This window comes from Melitaea cinxia, chromosome 21 (assembly GCF_905220565.1).
Source record: "Melitaea cinxia chromosome 21, ilMelCinx1.1, whole genome shotgun sequence".
NCBI classification, from domain to species: domain Eukaryota; kingdom Metazoa; phylum Arthropoda; class Insecta; order Lepidoptera; family Nymphalidae; genus Melitaea; species Melitaea cinxia.
In genome coordinates this window covers 1818532-1840978 of record NC_059414.1, presented here as the reverse complement: position 1 = coordinate 1840978, position 22447 = coordinate 1818532, and the positions used below count along the sequence as shown (strand labels likewise).

The following is a 22447-nucleotide window of genomic DNA, read 5'->3' as shown; positions in this document are numbered from 1 at the left end:
CACATCTAAATAGCACACATCTGCATAGTCGAGAATGGGTAAGATAAGGGATTGCGGAAGCAAAATTTTGGTTTGTAAAGGTGTGATGCATTTTTCTGCTGACCTCACTGATATGAGCTATCCAAGATAAGTTATTATCTACAGGTTGTGGATTATAATACAACGATAAATTTGACATCGTATATGTAATGACATTCCAAGCCCACACACAAAAAATCAATATCTGTAGTTCAGTCATAAAATATAATTTTTCATTTTTTTAAATTTTTACGTGATATTAATAAACTGTCAACCGCAGGTTAACGACCCATTGAACGCGATGGGTACAAACAATCGATTCGTCACTTCATAATATTGCGCGTAATTAAAAAAGTGCAAAATTGTTATCTATTTTGGTAGGTCAGTGATAGGTTAAGACAAATTAAACAAAACATTTGTTAAATAGTTTTAATATTCAGTATGATTCTAATAATTTTCTTTTTATAATTTTTGTTTTTTAAATAATTTATTGTTCCTTTAAATGCTTAAATTTTAAATTCTGAAAATGTAAATTCTGAATCTAACATAGTTTTTCAAATAGGTAATCTCACGTGAAATACACATAGCATGTCAAATTTACAATCTTTAAATCGTTTAAGTATTTCGTTGCCAACATTGGCTATATTTATTTCAAGATCGAAATATTTACGAAACTTCACGAATAAAATTCATAAAAAACGATGCGTACTCAATAGATGTAAATACAGTTGATGAATTAAAAAATAGAATTATTAGAGCTTTTAATAAATTAAAAAATATGGCCGCCATTGGCGACATCATGTCCAAATTAATAGAATTTACAGAACAACAAACAAAAGCGCTGGAAAAACATTGTTGTGACATGATAGTGAGAAATTTATAATGTGAGTTACAACGGATGCAATGTCATCCAACACCGGAAGAACCATCTCCAGAGAGAGATTGTCACTACTTATGGCCTTCGTGGAAATGGGACGGACATATTTCTTTACTTCCTCTGCAGAAACTAATTTGAAGGTAAATTGAGCCACGTCGGGGGAACAAGATCATCCAAAAAAGAAAATATAGTGTTCTTGACGTAGGAGTCTAATGTTACAGAAGGGGTAACGAAGTGCATATTTATCAAGTTCAGATTCATTGTGCTCTGGGAATCTTCAGTGGGTTTGCCCACCCCTAGTGACCGCAAGTATCTCCAAACTTGTGTTTGGCTAAGATTCTGAAGTGTGTTGTGAATGTAGCAGCGTTTAGTATCCCTACACAGTCTGTTGCAGATGTTGGGTAAAGTTTTGTATTTGCTTAAATTTTCTGTAGGTTTCGGTAGTGTAGGAAATTTTTTATAGGTTGTTTTTGCACTGTCTCACTTAGGCATGGCCTTTTTAATCACTGGAGTTAGCTACGGAGCTGGAGCCCGTTTCATTCTTACTGGTCTTATAGTCACATGTGTGTCATATATCTTGATCAGTTTAGTAGTCAATGATTGAACCATGTAATTTATGTCGTTAGCAGTAAATACCGAAGACCAATTGATTATCTTTACATCCTCTCTTAATCGTTCCAGATCAATTTGCTTAAAATTGCGTTGAAGGAAAATTTTGCCTCTAATTTTAGAAGAGAGCACTTTGTAAGTTAGAGATAGATTAAGTGGTGATAAGAAAAGGGGGGCGTCATTTGTCCATGAGAAAGAACAAGGTTGGGATTGGAGACAAAGACTAAATCGATGAGAGATGGTCTGGAGTTAGAAAAGTAGTGAGTAGGATCACTCATGGGGAGAACGCACAGACCAACGGAAGAAGTTAACGTATATAAAGTTTTTGCTCTGGTGTCATTTTTTTAGGATCAAGTCCTCAAGAACATCCCCCAGGGCTGCAAAATAATTTCATTTGTCGTTAGGACTATAAACAACATCAAGAAGAAGTTTTTGATGCCTGATTACAGACACCCAACGAATTTGAGGAAGAGCAACAAACAGTGGTGGCAGGGATGCCACCACGAAGAAAAATACCAACGCCACCTACACCCCGTTCCGTGCGGTCATTACAAAATAAGCGATATCCAGGGAGAGAACAACTAGTTGATGGAATGGAAGGTTTAAGCCAGGTTTCGGATATAAGGATGCAATCGACTATGCAAGTGCTAAAAGATACGGGAAGATCTGAGTAGTGAGCAAGTATGCTTTGCGCGTTGATGTGCACTAGGGAAAGGAAATCATGCTTATTGCAGTAGACTTGAGACAGTTTATCCGCAAGTGTTACTGAATCAGAAAATGAAGTATTGCAACTGTTTCCAATACTTTCGAATTCATCAGAAGAATAAGTAAAATAATCATCATATTTTACAATTAAAAAATATAATAAAAATAAAGTAAAATGAATAAATTATATAAGCCAACTAAAAATATAAAATCAACAAAAATAAAGAATAAAAGTATACTAAGATAAAAACATTATATGTTGATATTAAAAAAAAATAATTAAAAATAATAAAATGCTAAAACGAAAACAAAATCATTCTCGGCCATAAGTTTACTAGTATATATAAAGTTGTAGTATAAAAAATACAAAAATAAATAGAAAACAAATTAAAAAAAGAAGCAAACAAAAAGTAAACAATGGCAACTGTCCGTAATGTTTCATGTGGAGTATCCGAACGCAACATAGCACAGCATCAGTCGTTTGACAATTGACAGCAGAAATAACTGACATCTGACATAATAATAATTTAATTTTTGTTACTTATGTAAATTTATATTATATTAGGAAGATAGGGACGTTAATAATTTAAAAATAATAGAGAATAAAATAAATAAAGTAAAAAAAGTGTACCTACCCACACAGAACATATGGACATGTAACAAGTTAAATGTAACAAAGGTAAACTAATCTAATGAATTTGTAAACAAACACTACACACTTTGTCCTTGCATTGTTGCTTGCTTAGTATGTTGTGATATTAGTTTTTTGAGCTCATGCCAAGACGTTGTTTTTGCTCTTGCCTTATTCGGAAGAAGCACTACTATTACCCCATCCGCAGACCAACATTTTTTAAGTTCGATGTGGTTGCGAGCGGCTACAAATAAATCCTGGCGGGCTTTTGTGAGTAACTCAGTTAATGTAATCTTCGAACCTCTTAACATTGTCTTCGCTTTCCAGGCTCTGGAGCGTAGCTGTATAGACGAGAACCGAACTAGAATAGTCTTAGTAATATCCTCACTGGTTTCTTCCTTGACTCCATGTAACAGAAGTACTTTTCTGCGTGAATGCGTCTCTATCCAGCCCTAGAGCCAGTAGTTCGGCTTGAGATTTTAGCAGGCTTATAGAATTCCATACGAACTTTTTAAAGGCATAGAACTCGCAGACAAGGCCTTAACAGTAGGGTTGGCTGACGAGGTACCAGCTGCGGGAAGGTTTTTTCAAATTCTTCCATCCTGTTACAGATCATAGCAGAAAGGTCATCTAAATTTTCGCAAAGCTGTTCCACTGGTGTTTCCAATGTTTAAGTAGTGAGTAAGAAAGTGAGATACAGTCCACTAAGGTGAAATAAACTTATTATAGCATAAATATTCAAAAGTAAACTATTTAAAATAATAATAATTGAGGAGCAGTAAAAAACACGTCTTGACACTTCTAAGTCTACCCGCTGAAGCAATATAATATATATATTTACATAATAATAGTAGCTGACCCCGCAAACGTTGTTTTGCCATAATTATATGTTATTAACCCCCCCCCCCCCCCTTAACGCCCCCCCCTTATAACTTAGGGATATGAAAAATAGATGTTGTTCGATCCTCAGACCTACCCAATATGCACACAAAATTTCATGAGAATCGGTCAAGCCGTTTCGGAGGAGTTTAACTACAAACACTGCGACACTAGAATTTTATATATTAGATAATAGAATATTTTAATTACTTAATGAAATTGTCAACAGAACTACATTAGCTGTAACATAGCACCAACAGCATAGAAAAAAAATGTACAACAGCATAGAAGTCAATAGACATAGCTTAATAATAAATTAATAGATTTTTTTTTTCAAAAACAACCTTTATTTCATTGCCCTGCTAAAAACACATTGAAAAAATACTTATTTACGGACAGATATTACAAGTTTTTTTTATACAACTACGTCGGTAAACAAGTGTATGTCTCACCTGATCGTAAGCAATTATCGTAGTATATAGACGCCTGCGCCTAGAGCATCGCAAGCACGTTGCCGACCCTAACCCCTCCAGGAGTTCTGGTCACCTTACCAAAGGAACACATTACTATGAACAGTGTTATTTGGCTGTGATCTACTGTAAGGTTGTAGTACTTCCCCAGTCGGGCTGTTCCAGATTTCGAGCAGATATATCCTGCTATACCCTACTTCAGTTAAATAAAAAATTTTAAGAAGAAAATATGTGTAAAAAGTTTCTGAGTTTTTTGATAGGATGTATTAAAACAGTTAAAAGGTAAAATAATGCATGTTTTCAGTGATTGCAAAACTATGGTTCATTCTCCGCAAGTACATCCTGACGTTGGCGCGGTTCGACCTGTTCCTCCAAGGAGCACTTCTGATCGTAGTCTTTCTGGAGAGCAATGTCTACTTGCTGCTCAGACGAAACGCTGGCACTGGATACCTGGCTTCGATAAATGAAGGTACATTAATCAATATAAATAAATTCAAACCTTTATAGAAGTTTTATGGATTTTTGAACTGAAAACTTTTGGCGCACTGCACACATATTTTTCCGTAGATAGTAAGTTAGGCTGATCCGTCACGCTCTGAGGTGAAAGGCTCGATCGGCAGAACTCGGGACCGCCGAGTGTTTCAGAGTGAGAAAGATACAGACTTAGCTCTCGCTCTACTCTCTCACTCTTCGCTGCTGATCGGTCAAAGGCTCGATCGGGTAAACTCGGGACTTATTGCGTAATTGCGTAATCGAGAAACACGGGGAAGCCATAGCAGTCTCGCTCGACATCTCGAAGGCATTTGACAGGGTCTGGCACGATGGCCTTATTAGCAAACTTCCCTCATACGGCCTACCCGCTTCTCTCTGTGTTTGGATATCTGACTTCCTGAGGGATCGATCAATTCGCGTGGTTATAGACGGTTGCGAGTCCGATCGTTTGGTCATCAATGCCGGGGTCCCTCAGGGGTCTGTACTCTCGGCAACGCTATTCTTGCTGCACATCAACGACCTGCTCAAACCCGGGACCTTTGGGTATGCAGATGACAGCACCGTTGTCGAGCGTTACATGTCCGACGCACGAGCGAGTAGGTCTGAGATCCAGTCGCTGAGGGAAGCCATGATTCAACGTCTGAACTTGTCCCTTAAAGCCGTCTCTGATTGGGGTGACGCAAATCTGGTCAAGTTCAACGCCTCTAAGACCCAGGCGTGTCTCTTCTCGGCAAAACGGAGTCCTTTCCAACTGACTCCCTCTTTCCGAGGTGTGCCCGTGCCCATATCCGGCCACCTGGAGCTTCTTGGCGTTACTCTAACATCCACCCTCAATTTTGGCTCGTACATAGAGGAAAAGCTCAAACAGCTGCCAAAAAACTGGGCGTCCTCTCGAAGGTGAGACAGTACTTCACTCCGGAACAGCTTCTGAATTTATATCAAGCACAAGTTCGATCATGCATGGAGTACTGCTCTCATCTTTGGGATGGCTCAGCCAAGTACCAGCTGGAGCTTCTTGAATCAATTGAGAGGCGAGCCAGGAGGCTCATCGGTGACGATGCACTGGTCGCCACAAAGCTACAAAGCTTACATCATCGGCGTAGGGTGGCCGCCCTGTCGGTTTTTTATCGGATACACTTCGGAGAGTGTGCGCAAGAACTCCATGACCTGATTCCCCCCTCCCCCTTCCATCATCGTACAACCAGACGCTCTGCGTTAAGTCACCCTTATATGGTTGACATTCCCCCTACACGCACTAAGCGATTCGCCAGTACATTCTTGATCCGTACGGCCAAAGAATGGAACTCTCTACCAGCGTCTGTGTTTTCTGAAAGCTATGACCTGGGAATCTTTAAGTCGCGAGTGAATAGGTTACTTCTAGGTAAGCGTGCTCCATCTTAGACCGCACATTTACTTATCATCAGGTGAAATAGCGGTCAAACGCCAGCCTATCTATGTATAAAAAAAAAAAAAAAAAAATTGCTTGATTGCGATTGTCAATGAAGTTTTCACTTCTGCCGTGCTGTCTCAAGCACTCAATCGGGATTTTTTTTTATAATATTTTATTAAAGTTACGATGTCAGTAAGAAGCGGCATCATAAAACTTGGATTGCATATTTTGCTAGCTTGCCAAAGTTGCTTAAATATTTTTGCAAAAATTTTGGATGTTATCTGTACTAATATTATAAAGAGGTAAAGTTTCTAACTTTATTTGTTTGTAGGGGGTATTCTTTGCAAGTACTGATCCAATTACGAAAATTCTTTCATTAACAGAAATATTTACTAATCAGGAGTGACATAGGCTATATTTTATTGTGATTTAACAAAAGATTCAGTGAAAAATCTTATATATAAAATTCCCGTGTCACAATGTTAGATACAATACTCCTTCGAAACGGCTGGACTGATTTTTATGAAACTTTTTGTGCATATCGGGTAGGTCTGAGAATTGGTGAACATCTTACAGCTGCTACAAGCGGGGGGTTTTTTTGTATGTTCCTTAATGCCCATGGGAGGTTTTTATACTTAAAAAAATTAAAATTTACTATACTATTAACTTTTGACATAACGTTCGAAATTTCGAAAATTCGAATAAAAAAAGAATCATCAAAATTAGTACACCCAGTAAAAAGTTTTGGGGTAACACATAAAAAAATTACAACCGAATTGAGAACCTCCTCCTTTTTTAACCGACATCCAAAAAAGGAGGAGGTTCTCAATTCGACTGTTTTTTTTTTATGTATGTTACATCAGAACTTTTGACCGGGTGGACCGATTTCGACAAATTTTGTTTTAATCGAAAGGTGGTGTGTGCCAATTGGTCCCATTTAAATTTATTTGAGATCTAACAACAACTTTTCGAGTTATATCTAATAATGCGTTTTTACTTGACGCTTTTTGCGTCGACCTACGTTGTATTATACCGCATAACTTTCTACTGGATGTACCGATTTTGATAATTCTTTTTTTGTTAGAAAGACGATATCCCTAGTTTGGTACCATGATAAGGAAACCAGGATCTGATGATGGGATCCCAGAGAAATCGAGGGAAACTCTCGAAAATCCGTAATAACTTTTTACTGGGTATACCGATTTTGATAATTTTTGATTTAATCGAAAGCTGATGTTTATCATGTGGTCACATATCAATTTTATCGAGATCTGATAACTACTTTTTGAGTAATCTTTGATAACGCGTAGTTACTTGACTATTTTTTCGTCGATCTACATTGTATTACTCGTCGATGTAATTGAAGTCGGTTTTTTTTTCGTTTGCGAGCAAACACATTTATTGAATAGGGTTAAAAATAGTTCAAATTCTACACTATATAAATATATAATTACTTTTGTTTCAGATTGGGTTAAATTAGGTGTTGGGGGTGCTGAATTTTTGTTAGGTGGACTGGTGGCGTGGTGCGGACGAGGCTGGAGGCATTTCGCATTGTCTGGTTGGCTGGGAATCACCGCTGTATCCGGCCTGATAGTTTTAGCTTTCCCGTTCCCTACCTCCGGGCGGCCATCGGTGGGTAAGAATGTCGTTCTATGGAGCCAATTCCTTCTAAAACTTCACTTATAATCTATATAAAAATAAATAAAATTGGAGTGTCTGTTTGTAATATTAAAATAACCGCTTTTTACCAAATGCATATGGTACATAAACCAATGTATATGTCTGTCTGTCTGTCTGTCTGTCTGTCTGTCTGTCTGTCTGTCTGTCTGTCTGTCTGTCTGTCCGTCCGTCCGTCCGTCCGTCCGTCCGTCCGTCCGTCCGTCCGTCCGTCTGTCTGTCTGTGGTCAGTGAATCCTATTCCTACATCCGACTCCGACGGTCGCGTTTAAAATTTATTTCAAATTCGTTTTATTTAAAGTATTTTTCCAGTTTTGTGAATATTCCTTTTTTTTACGTACAAATTTTTTTACTATTATAAAAAAACATCCGGAAGACTGAGAAAATATTATAAAACCTCCATTCCACGTGAATCTCAGCTTAAAAATCTTAAGATAAATCTGATAATTGTAATTAGAAAACAAAATTCCAAATATCTACTTAATATTTGATAAACGTTTTAATTATTTGCGTAAATCTACGTATATCTATTTACTGTTTGATAAACGTATTAATTATTTGCGTAATTTACAATACATGTTATCGCGAAATACATAGGGTTATCTCTACGTTACGTTTATCGTATTAACAATTTATTTATTATTTATCTATTATCTTGTCAAATGAATATCTTGCGAGGTACACGCGTAAGTCGGTAAATCGATCAATGATAAATTAATTTCAATCGAAAATTTGTACTTTCATCGTTGCTATACGACCTCGACATAGACTAACATCCATAGCCAACTTGAAATACATTTTTTCAAATATTAGTTATTAAAATACACACAAAATATATTTTTTTTGTTTTAAAATTAATTAAAAGCCTGTTCCGTAGGCATATCGTATTTTTATAGTTTTTGAAAAGAATGTTAAGGATGAATGTCGAAAGACGACGAGCGATCGGCAGACCCAAAAAGCGATGGAGGGATTGTGTAAGTGAGGATATGAGAAAGAAAGGAGTAAGCGTTGAAGTGACGAATAATAGAGAGGAATGGAAGAGGAAAACATGTTGTGCCGACCCTACATAAGTGGGGTAGGGTAGGAAGATGATCATATTTTTAAAGTTAAGCTTTTCCCAAGGTTGCCTGGAAGAGATCGATATTCATATAAATAAATGTTTCATTACATCGTTGCAGTTTCCATTAATATAACTTTTAATATATGTTTCCTTATAAAATAATTTCAGTCACGGGTTTTTGATACACACTTGTACTGTTAGGTAATATATAATATGAAATAAATAAACGCCTCACACTTAACGATCCCCCATTAGGATTTACGCCTCTATGCCTGCTATATAACGTTATAAAAAGACAACTTTTCAAATTTTAGGACAAAGAGTACATTATGACAAAGATCTATAAATATATGTTACTAGCGACCCGCCCCGGCTTCGAACGGGTGCAATGCTGATACTAAATATAATACAGAATGTCTTTATTTATAGTTTGAAGCTAGCATAAAGCATGGTTATTAACATAATAACAACTATCAAATATGCGTCGTTAGATTACACGTTGTTACAGAATGCGTTGAAGAAATAAAGGTCAGTGAACCTTTATTCCTCGTTCCCCGTAGGTGATAGCGTGATAATTTGTAGCCTATATGTTGACCCGACTTCTTAATAATATTCGTGCAAATTTGAAGTAAATCCATGCAGTACTTTTTGTCTTTATCCCGGACATACATACAGACAAATCGACAAAAATTCTAAAAACTATATTTTTGGCTTCGGTATTGATCACACCCCAAATATTCTTAAAAAATATTCAATGTTTTACAGTTTTGACTTTCCTACCATTTTATTATATGTATAGATACTGACAGTATAACTCAAATTGTGGTTTTTGAAGTAAAATTTCTTTACACACGGTTGACTTGGGGAGTAAGCTGGTGAATATGTGATGAGAGCGTTACGAAAAGTGTGATCTGGCGAGGCGAACGGAAGTTTAACATAGAAACAGAGAGAGTTACGTTTCGTAAGTTTTACTTCAGTCGTGTGGTCTAAAGAACACTCGTTTTTGTTTTTTTTTTTGTGCTAAAAATATATTTCCTATTTTCATTTATTCGTACTTTTCAAATCCAGGAATATCAATGATATGTGATTACGTCACTTTACATAACACTATCTAGACTATCGAAGAACAAAATAACATATCTTACACACCATATATCACAAAGTACATAATCATGTCTTCTCCAGAACTCTGTGGAGGAGGTCCAATCACGGAGTACTCAGAACAACTCAACGTCCAGACTGCAGAAGACGATCTACTTGTACCCAGGACCGTGTTCCTCGTACTGACAGCTATCCTCTGTGGGCTGACCAAGATCAGCGTGTGGGCGCACGGAATTACATACTTGGATGACCACGAACCGCAAAGTGGGCCGTACTTTTACGGTAAGATGCTTATTACGATCGTTAGGTGAAATGTTTTAAGGTCGGCAAACAAGCGTACGGCTCACCTGATGGTAAGCGATTACCGTAGCTTATAGACACCTGCAACACCAGAAGCATCGCAAGCGCGTTGCCGACCAAATCCCCAATCCCCCAGGAGCTCTGGTCACCTTATTCAACAGGAACACGATACTGTTTGAAAACAGTGTTATTTAGCTACCCCTGCGGGCTGCTCCATATTTTGAGCAGAAAATTCCTACCTCGGGAAAGTCGTACCTAGTTTCGTAAAAAAAATGAATCGAAGAAAGAGGCCTTTTCTCAGCAGTGGGATGATACAGACTGATTGCAATGTTATTTCAAAAAATGAAAGTACATCCTCTTGTCTTGTTTGCTCGATGATGAAGGCTACGATGAGTTTTATAAAAATTGTAACATCGATATATTTCTCGACAGTCTCGATACTTTAAAAACCAAAATATTAGTTAGTATAAAACAAAAACAAAAATAATTATTATTTATATTTTGTTATTTTATAAATTACGTTAATTTTTATTAAATGTTGTGCATAACTATAATTTTATCATCACGTTATTGAAATGAAACTTCTGTAGACGCATGAGGGTAATTTTTTTACTGATAAAACAGCAAATTTCTGATGAAACGGCAACTTTCTGATGAAACGGCAACTTTCTGATGAAACGGCAACGTTTTTGTCGATGGCGCTGGAACGGAAATCTAAAGATTTACATTTGTATAAATATAAACGAGACTTAAAAATTAGTTTGTCAAAGAAGTTATTTCATTTATTTATTTACTCTTTATTGTAAATAATAATAATACAGACAACTTAAGAATGTGTAGTACAAGAGGCGGTCTTATGGCTAGTTAATCTAGTTAGCCATTTCTTCCAGACAACCCGAATTGGGATTGAGTATTATTTATTTGAAGATCGGGTAGGTGGTGCAGTTATATTGTAATAAACTTACATACAAATATCTACACATTAATACTTACTAGCAATACATATATACATTGGAATAATATAATATAATAAACTTAAATACTTAAGTTTAAGTACACATGTCAGAAGTGAAACTTCACTTGTACGCAAGCACTTTTTTTTAATATTTTAATCCGTATAATTTATCTAATTACACACACATGAGTTCACGCCATTTTTGGCGCAAACTTGTGGAGGCATATGTCCAGCAGTGGACTGTGATAGGCTGAAGTGATGATGATGATGATGATGATGATGATGATGATGATGATGAATTTATCTAATATGTATTTAGTTGGTAGGCCAAATATATGTATACAATTAAATAAATACACATATATTAATTAAACGTCAATATTTGAATTGATGATATTGAAGTCTTTCAGACCTATCTGCCTACATTTTGTTTGCATACAAAATTGCGCATTTGCTTTTTATAGGTATACTAATATCAATTCGCCTTTCCGTGGGCCTGAGTGCTACGAACTGGTTGAGGTCTGGATCCGTGAGGGACGACTGGTATGAGGCCCACGTGTCTCTATCGATGCTGACCCTCATGTTCAGCATACTTTTCTCTCTGTTCCCAAGGAGAATGGAAGGGTATAAGGAGTTTGAACCAATTGAATACAATTGTAAGTTTTGTAGTAATATATGGTTTTTAAATAGATTTTTAAAAACTAAAGTACGAGAAAATATCACATTTTTCGTTTCATATGTTATTTGTAAAGTTACTCTAGCACGTTAAACGTCACCGTGATTTTTAGTTTTTCTGTTGGCCATGGGGAACACCATTGAGGCTATCTAACTAAATTCGAAAAAGTAATTATTAAAATTTTGTGCTGCAGAATTTTAAAAGCTTAACTGAGGCGTTACGGTCACAGGACTGGTTTGTGGCTATTGCGCTGGCGGTTGCGGGTTTGATTCCCGCACATGACAAACATTTATATCGGCCATACAGATGTTTGCCATGATCTGGGTGTTTCTGTTTTCCTTGTGGGTATCTCCAACTGAGAATCAACGTCATTTTGTTTTACACGATTTCACTGACCATATCTTTTTGATACCACGAGCCTCTTATCAATAGTATAGGTAATTGTTTCTTAAATAGTAAATTCCAAAAGATAAATATACAACATTTATATACGTTTATACGTTCTTGTACCGCGAATTCATAATAAATAACAATTTCAGGTATACTTACTCCAATTGGTCGCATGCTCAAAAATAAGGCGCTAATGCTGCAGACATTTGCGCTGTCACTGATCAACACAGCTGCCTTCGGCTATGTCAACTATGACACGGCGTCCATTCAGGTCGGTCAATCTTATCTTACACAATAGGAAAAGAGTGCAGAACGCTAATATTGTTTTTTTTCAAATTATGCATAACATACACACACACACACACACACACACACACACACACACACACACACACACACACACACACACACACACACACACACACACACACACACACACACACACACACGCACGCACGCGTACACACGCACGCAAGCACACGCATGCACACACACACACACACACACACACACACACACTCACACGCACACCCACGCACGCACGCACACTCACACACGCACGGACACACATACACACGCACGCACGCACACACACATGCACGCACGCATGCACACACACACACACACACAATATACACAGTATAATATCTTTTGTTTATTATTATAGAAGTATTGTCTTTGACAACAGAACTTTAATAATGTTCAAACTTGGTTCAAACTTATAATATAAATTGGTCGAGTTTCGACCACTGGGCGGCAACTAGTTTATATAAATACACAATAAGCAATGTACTGTTTAAGGTACACATATTAGAACGGCTAGATACTTGGAATTTTAATTTTATAAAATAATATAGTATATATTAAGTAGTTTGTCTCGAAGAAATTTCTTTTTAGCAATAACTGTCTGTTTGTACTGCCTGATACAATTAGCTGTATCTTTAATGCCGTGTGAAATAATAAACGTTATTATTTTGTAATGTAAAATTTAAATAAAAAGATAACATATTTATTAATCGGGTAACAGAAGTCCCGAAAATGTGTGTGTGTGCGTGCGTGCGTACATGCGAGCGTGCGTGCGTGTGTGTTAATACTAATTAATATTAATTAGTATTATTTGTATGATTATTACATTTAATGTGTGTTTCTTTCCTGTTAAGGCTAAATTTCAAGTGGAAACCATACGTCAAGACATGCGCACCTCACGGACTATTCTAGAGATCTTCAGATCTCTCGTCGTTATCTTCTTCGTATCGGTATGGCTTTATTTTAATTAATTGGTACTAAACAAAGCTTAGTAAATAAACTGTTCACTCGTTTCTTCTCTCTCAACTCTTCTACTGATTATTGTTTTATTTCTTGAACGACTAAATAACTCTTTTTGTCCATTAATACCTTTAGGCCAAAAATATATTTTTTATTATTTTTTTTTTATTTTTATATAACTAGGTCAGAAAACAAGCGTACCGCTTACCCGATGGTAAGTGATGACCGTAGCTTATAGACGTCTTCAACATTAGAAGTATCGCAAGCGCGTTGCCGACCCAATCCCCAATTCCCCCAGGAGCTCTGGACTTCTTACTCATCAACAGAAAAACAACACTGCTTGAAAATAGTATTATTTAGCTGTGATCTTCTGTAAGGCCGAGGTACTTTCTCAGTCGGGCTGCTCCATGTTTTGAGCAGAAACTTTCCTGCTGTGCCCAACCTCAGTATAATTTGAATTTGAGGTATTAACAACAGCTTTATAAATTTGACAAATGAAAATGAGATCACATACAATCTATACCACCATGTATAGAAAAGAGATTGAGAGAGACTCAGGATGGATTAAATCAAACGCAACTTGACCATTCAGATACAAATATTCATTTATGATTAGAAATCTAAATTATCAGAATAAGATAGGCTAAAGACTTAAACTTATCGATGAGATTGAAATCTCGAGGGATAGTCTATGGGAACAGACTACAGGTACTACTACAGGTACATTGGGTCATTACCTTGATCTTACAGAAAATCACAGCTTAATGACGCTGCTTTAGTTTAAGTAGTTTGGTTAAGTAATGTTGTGTTCCTGTGGTGAGTGAGGTAACTCCTGGATAGGGTGGGGTGTAGGGTCGGCAACGTGCTTGCAATCCTTCTGGTGTTGCAGGCTATAAGCTACGGTAGCTAAGTACAATCAGGTGTACCGTACGTTTGACTACTGACCTAGTCGTGTAAAAATATGTCCAATAAAACATTTTTGGTCAGATTTTCCGTATGAGATTTTCCGGTCGGCGCAGTGACGGAGTTAAGTCACACACGGCTTCGAAAGTCGGTGGCCTCGTGTGCGTTTTGGTTGCGGCGTTCTTCGCGGTACTGACTGGTCTCAGTTGTAGGAGGGGCGAGCTGGCTGGATTGAACGGGGAGTACCAACAACCGGGCTGCAGTAGTGGATGCGGGTAAACAGTGAAAACGTTAATAAGTTTCAATAAATTTGTGATAATTCTGTGCTATTACGGCACTATTGAAAGCAATTAACCCAAAAAACGTTGAAATGATTTATAATTGTTACATCATGATTATTGGGGTATTAACACATAAATATTAATAAAATCTTCTGTTTTTTGAGTAAATGTTGACACTGGCAGACCAATTAACTCAAATTTCTTAATCACACCCATCACGCATACGCTTCAGCCTGTAATATCCCACTACTGGGCATAGGCCTCTTTCCCCATGTAGGAGAAGGATCAGAGCTTAATCCACAACGCTGCTCCAATGCGGGTTGGTGGATATATTCCTTACTATGAGTAACGATCGTTATCAGGTGTACATGATAACAACCGGGACCGACGGCTTAACGTGCTCTCCGAGGCACGGTGGGAGACCCACAAAGACTGTACAAACACCCAGACCACGGCAAACACCTGTTTGTCTTGTGCGGGGATCGAACCCGCAACCGCCAACGCAACAGGTACAATCCATGGCTGTAACCGTTGCGCCAATGCGGCGTCTATCACACATACATTACGTACCAATCTATGATTCTACATTGACTAAAAACGTATCCACTAAAAGGCAAACAATGACGAAAAATTTAATTTGAATTTACGTAAACGAAACTACCCTCACTTAAGACGTAACGTTACTGTTTCAGGTGTGCTTCAGAGACTTACGGATTCAGTCCTGTATGTATATTGAACACGTCCACGACTTATTTCTCGCCGTGTCACGCGGGATGCAGGCAATACGAAGACTTGAATGGATTTTTGTATGTTATTTTATATCTTAAAATGACAATATCTAGTCAAACAACTTCAATTCCTTCTGATATCAATGTGTAATACACATAACATTAGAGAGACGCAATAGAAATAATATTCATGTTAAGACGATTGATATATACTTATATTTCATTACGAGTTTAAAAGTGTTTGCGTGGTGGAAAACTATAGACAAGGATTTTTTGGACTAACTGTCTAACAATAGACAATCTTAATCTACTTATATATACAGACCAGTATAGTAGTAGTCAATGTACAGACCTAATAAAACAAATGAGACCAAATAAATGTGTCTATGTCACGCATATTTATTTAACGATTCAGCCTGTAACATCCCACTGCTGGGCATAGGCCTCTTTCTCCATAGCTATAGGAGAAATATTGCAACTTAATCCACCACGCTGTTCTATTGCGGGTTGGCGGATATATGGCGCTATGAGTAACGAACACTATCAAGTGTATATGATAACAACCGGGATCGACAGCTTAACGTGTTCTTCGAGGAACGGTGGGGAGACCGATATAAACTGACATTCAAACCGTAAAGAAATATTTATGCAAATACAAATATTCCCGGCGGAGCGGGAACAGGCTTGCCAGAAAGTTTTGATTCAAGTCGCCCCATCTATCATCGAAAGTCGCAAAATATTCTTAGGAGTCGCCTCGCCCCATCTATGATCGAAAGTCGCAAAATATTCTTAAGAGTCGCCTCGCCCCATCTATGATCGAAAGTCGCAAAATATTCTTAGGAGTCGCCCAATGAAAGTTTGAAAATACACTAGCATCTGTCATCTGTCTGAAAAAAAAATATTAAATTTAAGGAAGCTTATTGGGACATTAAAAAAAAACAATATTTTTTATAACGGTTTTTGTACTTTTAACTTGTTGCCAACGCTGAGGATTAAAAAGAGCCTAATTTGCGACTTGTCGCCCAAACTTAAAAAAAGGAGCGTGTCCATGAAAAAAAAATCGCCCAATTCACGACTAATCGCCCCATCTGGCAAGCCTGAGCGGGAATCGAACCCGCATGTTTAGGTGCCTAATCGGCACACGTACCACAACACTAAAGCGGTTGTTCGGATGATAATATTTCTTATAATATTACAGAATATTTGACAATTGCGATTGCGGTCCACATCGGGCTATTCGTGGCAGCTGCACCTTACCTGACTGCTGGCTGCTATATAACATCTACATCGTTTTCTTCACTGTGGCTCTCGCGGCCTCCGGTGAGAAAATTGTTGTATTTCTACGCAAAATGCTGAAAATGACTTCAATCACTTCGACATGTAATACAACATAGGTACCGTAGTTGGTAACACGGTCAAGTAAATACGCATTATTAGCGATCACTCAAAAAGTACATGTCATGTCTCCATTAAATTTGAATGGGACCACTGACAAAGCACCAGTTTTCGGTTAAAGAAAGAATCATCATCATACAGTCGAATTGAGAACCTCCTCCTTTTTTGATGTCAGTTAAAATCTCGATTTAAATTGTTTTGGCAATATTTCATTTCTTCTACAAATCGATGCATTGGTTTCTTACATCCAATGGGAAGTAGTGCTCGAAAGAAATTATCTTTTTCAAAACCTGGAGCAGCCCGACTGACGAAGTTCCTTAGACCCCCAATCTTATAGAAGATTAGAGCCAAATAGTACCTACCCTTAAGCGATTTATTTATTTTTTATACGATTAGGTGTGCTGTGTGGCTACGGCACTAAAGAATTTAGCCACCCCCTCTCTTCCCGTGGGTGTCGTAAGAGGCGACTAAGGGATAACAAGGTTCCACAACCACCTTGGAACTTAAGAAGCCGACCGATAGCGGGATAACCATCCAACTGCTGGCTTTGAAATACACAGGCCGAAGACGGGCAGCAGCGTCTTCGGTGCGACAAAACCAGCCCTGCGGTCACCAACCCGCCTGCCCAGCGTGGTGACTATGGGCAAAACACATGAGTTCACGTTATTTGTGGCGTAAACTTGTGGAGGCCTATGTCCAGCAGTGGACTGTATAGGCTGTAATGATGATACGATTAGGTCGGAAAACAAGAGTACGGTCAATATGATGGTAAGCGGTTCCCGAAGCTTATAGACGCCTGCAAAACCAGAAGCATCGCAAGCGCGTTGCCGAACCAACCCCTGACCCGCGTCAGGGGTTCTGGTCACCTTGCCACAGGAACACATTACTATTTGAGAGATCTGGCTACCTTACTCACCACAAGAACACAACACTATTTTTACTTCTGAGGATGCGATGTCTTGAGCAGGGTGGGATCATTAAGCACCATTGGTACTCATGGTGTTGTCATGTACGAAGGCTATAGTAAGCACTTACCGTCAAGCGTAAGTTCGTTTAAGGTCGATATAAATTTTCACTTATTTACTGGGATAATAACAATTTCAGCTGCGGCATGCCTCATGCAAGGCATGGCGATCCTGAGATCAGTTCCTCGGCGGGACAAGCCCATAGCTGTGGGCGTTAGCTTCGCCATCGTCGGACTCTTATCGAATGTCATCGGACATTTCGTTTACATGGTCATCAGTCGTAAGTGTTGGACTTTCTTATTGTACCCATTTTTTTAGATATCGTATCGCAGTTTTAGGCAAAATTTTTCGTAAATTTATGCAGTGTGGTTACGGCAGTAAAAATATAGCCTCCCCTTTCTTCCCGTGGGTGTCGTAAGAGGAGACTAAGGGATAACTCAGTTCCACTACCACCTTGGAACTTAAAAAGCCGAACGATGGCGGGATAACCATCCAACTGCTGGCTTTAAAATACACAGACTGAAGACTGGGTAGCTATATTTTTTACTACCGTAGCCACACAGCCTATGTTTATAATTTTGTTTAATCATTTGTATAAGGCATTTTCTTATAAAATTATAAAACACCCATGAAATATATTCTATTCATAAGAGAAAGAATCGAATCACACTTGAAAATTATTGCGTAACAGATCAGACACAAAAATGAATACATAACCTCTCTTTGTCTACTATCGATTAAGAAGTATAACATAGCTATTACATTTTTATTTTGTATATTTACAGATTTCACGTGTGCTTACGAGCAAGACGGCGAATGTCTTTTCCACCACTTTACTGTTTGGACTATTGGATTGGCCAGCATTATTCTGAGTGTATTGTCAGGAACCTTCAGTATACTAGCGAGTCGATATAGAGTCACGCCAAAAGTTCTTATCAATAACATTGATGACAGCTGATAATTATACAGATTATATTTTAAAATGTCTTGATTGGGACCTGAGATTAACTTTTATGAAAAAAAGCTTTAGGCCTGTTCCACCAATTCCTGATAATTTATCTTGCACATAAGCTAGGATGTAACACCAGTAAGATACTAATAGAATTTATTATTATAGGGCCAGTTCTACCTAAACTAATCATCATCTTCCTGCCCTTATCCCACTTATGTAGGGTCGGCACAACATGTTTTTCTCTTCCATTCCTCTCTATTATTCGTCACTTCAGTGCTTACTCCTTTCTTTCTCATATCCTCACTCACACAATCCATCCATCGCTTTTTCGGTCTGCCGATCGCTCTTCGTCCTTCGACATTCATCCCTAACATTCTTTTACCGACATAGCGGTCATCCCTCCTCATTACATGCCCATACCACGCTAACCTATTGCTCCTTATTTTCTCTGTCACAGGTGCTACTTTCAAACTTCCCCTTATATACTCATTTCTAATCCGATCTTTCCTCGTTACTCCACACATCCATCTTAGCATTCTCATCTCGGCTGCGTGCACTCTTCTTTCATCCGTCACTTTTGTTGCCCAACATTCTGATCCATACATTACGACAGGTCTTATGATCGTTTTATAGATTTTCCCCTTAAGTTTAAGGGGCATTCGTGGATCACAAGCTGTTCCAGAGACCTGTCGCCATTTCATCCATCCCGCATTTATTCTATTTTTCACGTCACGGTCTATGTTGCCGTCATTTTGTATTAATGACCCAAGGTAGCGGAAGTCGGAGCAGACTGGTAGGGATACACCATCCAAGGCAATATGGGAAAAACTGGACGAACCGCTGAAATCGCAGAACAAGTGCTCGGTTTTAGACCTACTTATCCTCAATCCCGCGCCCTCCAGTCTTTCCTGCCATTTTCCCAGTCTGCTCTGTACCTCAAGGACATTATCTCCGACAAGAACAACGTCGTCAGCAAACAGCATACACCAGGGTGCTTCCTCCTGTATGTCTGATGTTAGAACATCCATTACCAGGAGGAATAGATACGGGCTTAAAGCCGACCCCTGGTGCAAACCTACAGCCACACTGAACTTGTCAGTTACCCCGGCTTCGGACCGGACGTGGGTGCTAGCTCTATCATACATCGCCTGAACAAGTCGTACATACTTCTCTGGCACTCCTTTCCTTTTCATAGCCCACCACAGAACCTTACGGGGGACCCTATCGTATGCCTTTTCCAGATCCACGAACACCATATGCAAGTCTTTTTGTGCGAGTCGATATTTTTCGCAGAGTTGGCGGAGTGCAAATATGGCGTCCGTAGTTCCCCGGCCCGGCATAAATCCAAATTGGTTCTGTGTGACCTCACATTCTTCTCTCATTCGTCGCTCTATCACTTTCTCCCATATCTTCATGCTATGTGACATGAGCTTTATTCCCCGATAGCTGCTGCAGTCCTGTATGTCACCTTTATTTTTAAAAATGGGCACCAGTGAACTGTAGCACCATTCCTCGGGTATAACCTCTTCTTGCAGCAACTTATTGGAAAATAAAGTCAGCCACTTCCATCCATCCGCATTCAAAAACTTCCACACTTCCGCTGGTATACCATCTGGCCCAACTGCTTTTCCATTCTTCATACTCTGCACTGCCATCTTCACTTCCTCTATACTTACCTCTTTCACCATTCCTTCATTACTTCGTACATTTTCTAACACTCCGCTCCATTCATTTTCTTCGTTCATCAAGTTATTAAAGTATCTCTTCCAGCGTTCTTTTATTTCCTCATTGTCCGTCAAGATCTTCCCCGCTTCGTCTTTTATACATTTCATATGGTTTACATCTCTTGCATTCATCTCTCTCTCTCTCGCTATTCTAAAAAGATTTTTTTGACCTTGTGGGCTCTCTAAAGAATCATACAACTTATCTTGAACCTTGGCCCTTGCGATTGCGACTGCTTTCTTAGCCTTCTTTTTACTATTTTGATATTCTAATCTTTTTATTTTCTTTTCTCTGTCATTTCCATCTTCCACTCTTTTCCATTCTTTGAAAGCATTCTTCTTTTCTTTCAAAATCGTCTGTACTTCCTCATTCCACCACCATGTATCCCTCTCTATCTTTCTTTTCCCTTTCGTTTCCCCTAGGACATCCCTTGCTACACTTCGCACCCACGTTGCCATCTCACTCCAGCACTCGTTTACTCCCATCCCCACCATATCTCCCATCTCTATCAGTTTACCAATCACTCTTTCCCGGAATTCTGCAGCCATCTTCCTATCATCCAGTCTGTACCATTTCGTTCTAACTGGGGGCTTCGGGCTCTTATTTAAACTCTGAACTCTCAGAGTTAAATCCAGGAGCAGTAGCCTATGCTGGGAGACAAGACTCTCACTCGGTATTACCTTGCAGTCCTTGGCCGATTTTAGCCTGTTTCTTCTTAAAAGAATGTAGTCAATTTGGGTAGAGTGTAGACCACTACGGTATGTGACAAGGTGTTGTTCCCGTTTTTGGTAGAATGTGTTGGCTATTGCTAAGTCAAAGGCCAAGGCTGCTTCCAGTAGAGCTTCACCGTCTCGGTTCCTGACTCCGTGACCTCGGCCCCCATGTACTCTTTCATACCCGTCATTCATCCTTCCTACATGTCCATTAAAATCTCCTCCAATGTATATTTCCTCACATTCTGGTATTCTCATTATAACCGCATCAAAATCCTCCCAAAACCTTTCTTTCATACTGTCATCGCATCCAGTTTGCGGCGCATACACACTAACTACATTTAAAACCGAGTCTTCCATCAACAGTCTTACTACAATAACTCTATCATTCACTCTATTCACATCCGTCACCTTGTTCTTCAGCTCTCTATCTAACACTATACCTACGCCATTTCTTTTCCCATCGCAGCCGCAATAATAAAACTTATAACCCGCCCCAATTTCTCTTGCTCTCTGTCCCTTCCACTTCGTCTCCTGCAAGCATGCTATATTTATCCGTCTCCTTTCCAAAACATCTGCTAGCTCTCGTCCTCTCGCAGTCATCGTACCCACATTCCAACTGGCAATCCTCAAGTTCACCTCCTGGACTCGCCTCTTACGCTGCCCCCGTCCCTGGTGCAGCAACCCTTGTCCATTTCCCACAGACGCCGGGTGCTGCATCTGCGCGTCGCCTGCGGGGTACGCCCTAACATTATCGCATACTTTAATTCCCAAACTCATGTTGTCACATAATGATTTGGCATGTATATTTTACGACCGGCCGCCTGCCTGACATCAACCCTCCTTGGGAATTCGAGCTAAGAAGAAGGATAGGTGAGAAGGATTTATGGGAGAGAAGGATCTGGGGTTACGGATACCAGTGCCACGGATCACGGGAAGGGGTGTGTGACACTAGCAGCTAGAGCAGTCCGGGGTCGCTTACCCGTAGCGGTTCCAACCAGCTATCGGACAGATATCTAGTGGCCCCACCCTCTGGACAGGACTGGAGTTCTACCTAAACTAATAAACTACAAATTTAGCATTAAGGTTGTGGTAATGTAATAGGTAATAGGTAGGTGTAAATGCATTATTAACGTTTGTATTTTATTGTATGATAATTATTTTGTGTGTGGTTGAAATAAATTATTTTATCCTTACAAACAAATGTTTGTTTTAATATTTTGCTTTAGCCTGTAATATCCCACTGCTGCTGTGTTGTTACGGCATTAAGAATATGGGCAACACACATGAGT

At 38.8% G+C, this 22447-nt stretch overlaps 2 protein-coding genes across 2 annotated transcripts; one reads left to right on the top strand and one right to left on the bottom strand.

Annotated features, from left to right (window-relative positions):
• The first annotated feature begins 921 nt into the window (after positions 1–921).
• On the top strand, positions 922–18901 carry LOC123664207 (solute carrier organic anion transporter family member 2B1-like). The gene is made up of 13 exons (XM_045598803.1): positions 922–1035; positions 1954–2104; positions 4494–4658; positions 7537–7707; positions 9994–10191; positions 11629–11829; positions 12380–12501; positions 13391–13486; positions 14484–14674; positions 15373–15486; positions 16607–16728; positions 17908–18048; positions 18554–18901. Exons 1-13 carry the CDS (start codon positions 922–924, stop codon positions 18724–18726), a joined length of 1959 nt encoding a protein of 652 aa, XP_045454759.1. The 3' UTR covers positions 18727–18901.
• Positions 18795–21935, bottom strand: LOC123664206 (craniofacial development protein 2-like). Its single transcript, XM_045598802.1, has 2 exons — positions 20805–21935; positions 18795–18815 (listed from the first exon to the last, which is right to left on the bottom strand). Exons 1-2 carry the CDS (start codon positions 21933–21935, stop codon positions 18795–18797), a joined length of 1152 nt encoding a protein of 383 aa, XP_045454758.1.
• Positions 21936–22447: the final 512 nt, after the last annotated feature.

Excerpts from the sequence above, each read along its gene's own strand:
- LOC123664207 (XM_045598803.1), top strand. The coding sequence starts at position 922 with ATGTCATCCAACACCGGAAGAACCATCTCCAGAGAGAGATTGTCACTA. Across the intron at positions 10,192-11,628 it reads AAGTGGGCCGTACTTTTACG|GTATACTAATATCAATTCGC; the intron begins GTAAGATGCTTA and ends TGCTTTTTATAG. Across the intron at positions 13,487-14,483 it reads TCGTTATCTTCTTCGTATCG|ATTTTCCGTATGAGATTTTC; the intron begins GTATGGCTTTAT and ends ATTTTTGGTCAG.
- LOC123664206 (XM_045598802.1), bottom strand. The coding sequence starts at position 21,935 with ATGAGTTTGGGAATTAAAGTATGCGATAATGTTAGGGCGTACCCCGCA. Across the intron at positions 18,816-20,804 it reads CATGGTGGTGGAATGAGGAA|GAATTGGTGGAACAGGCCTA; the intron begins GTACAGACGATT and ends ATAAATTATCAG.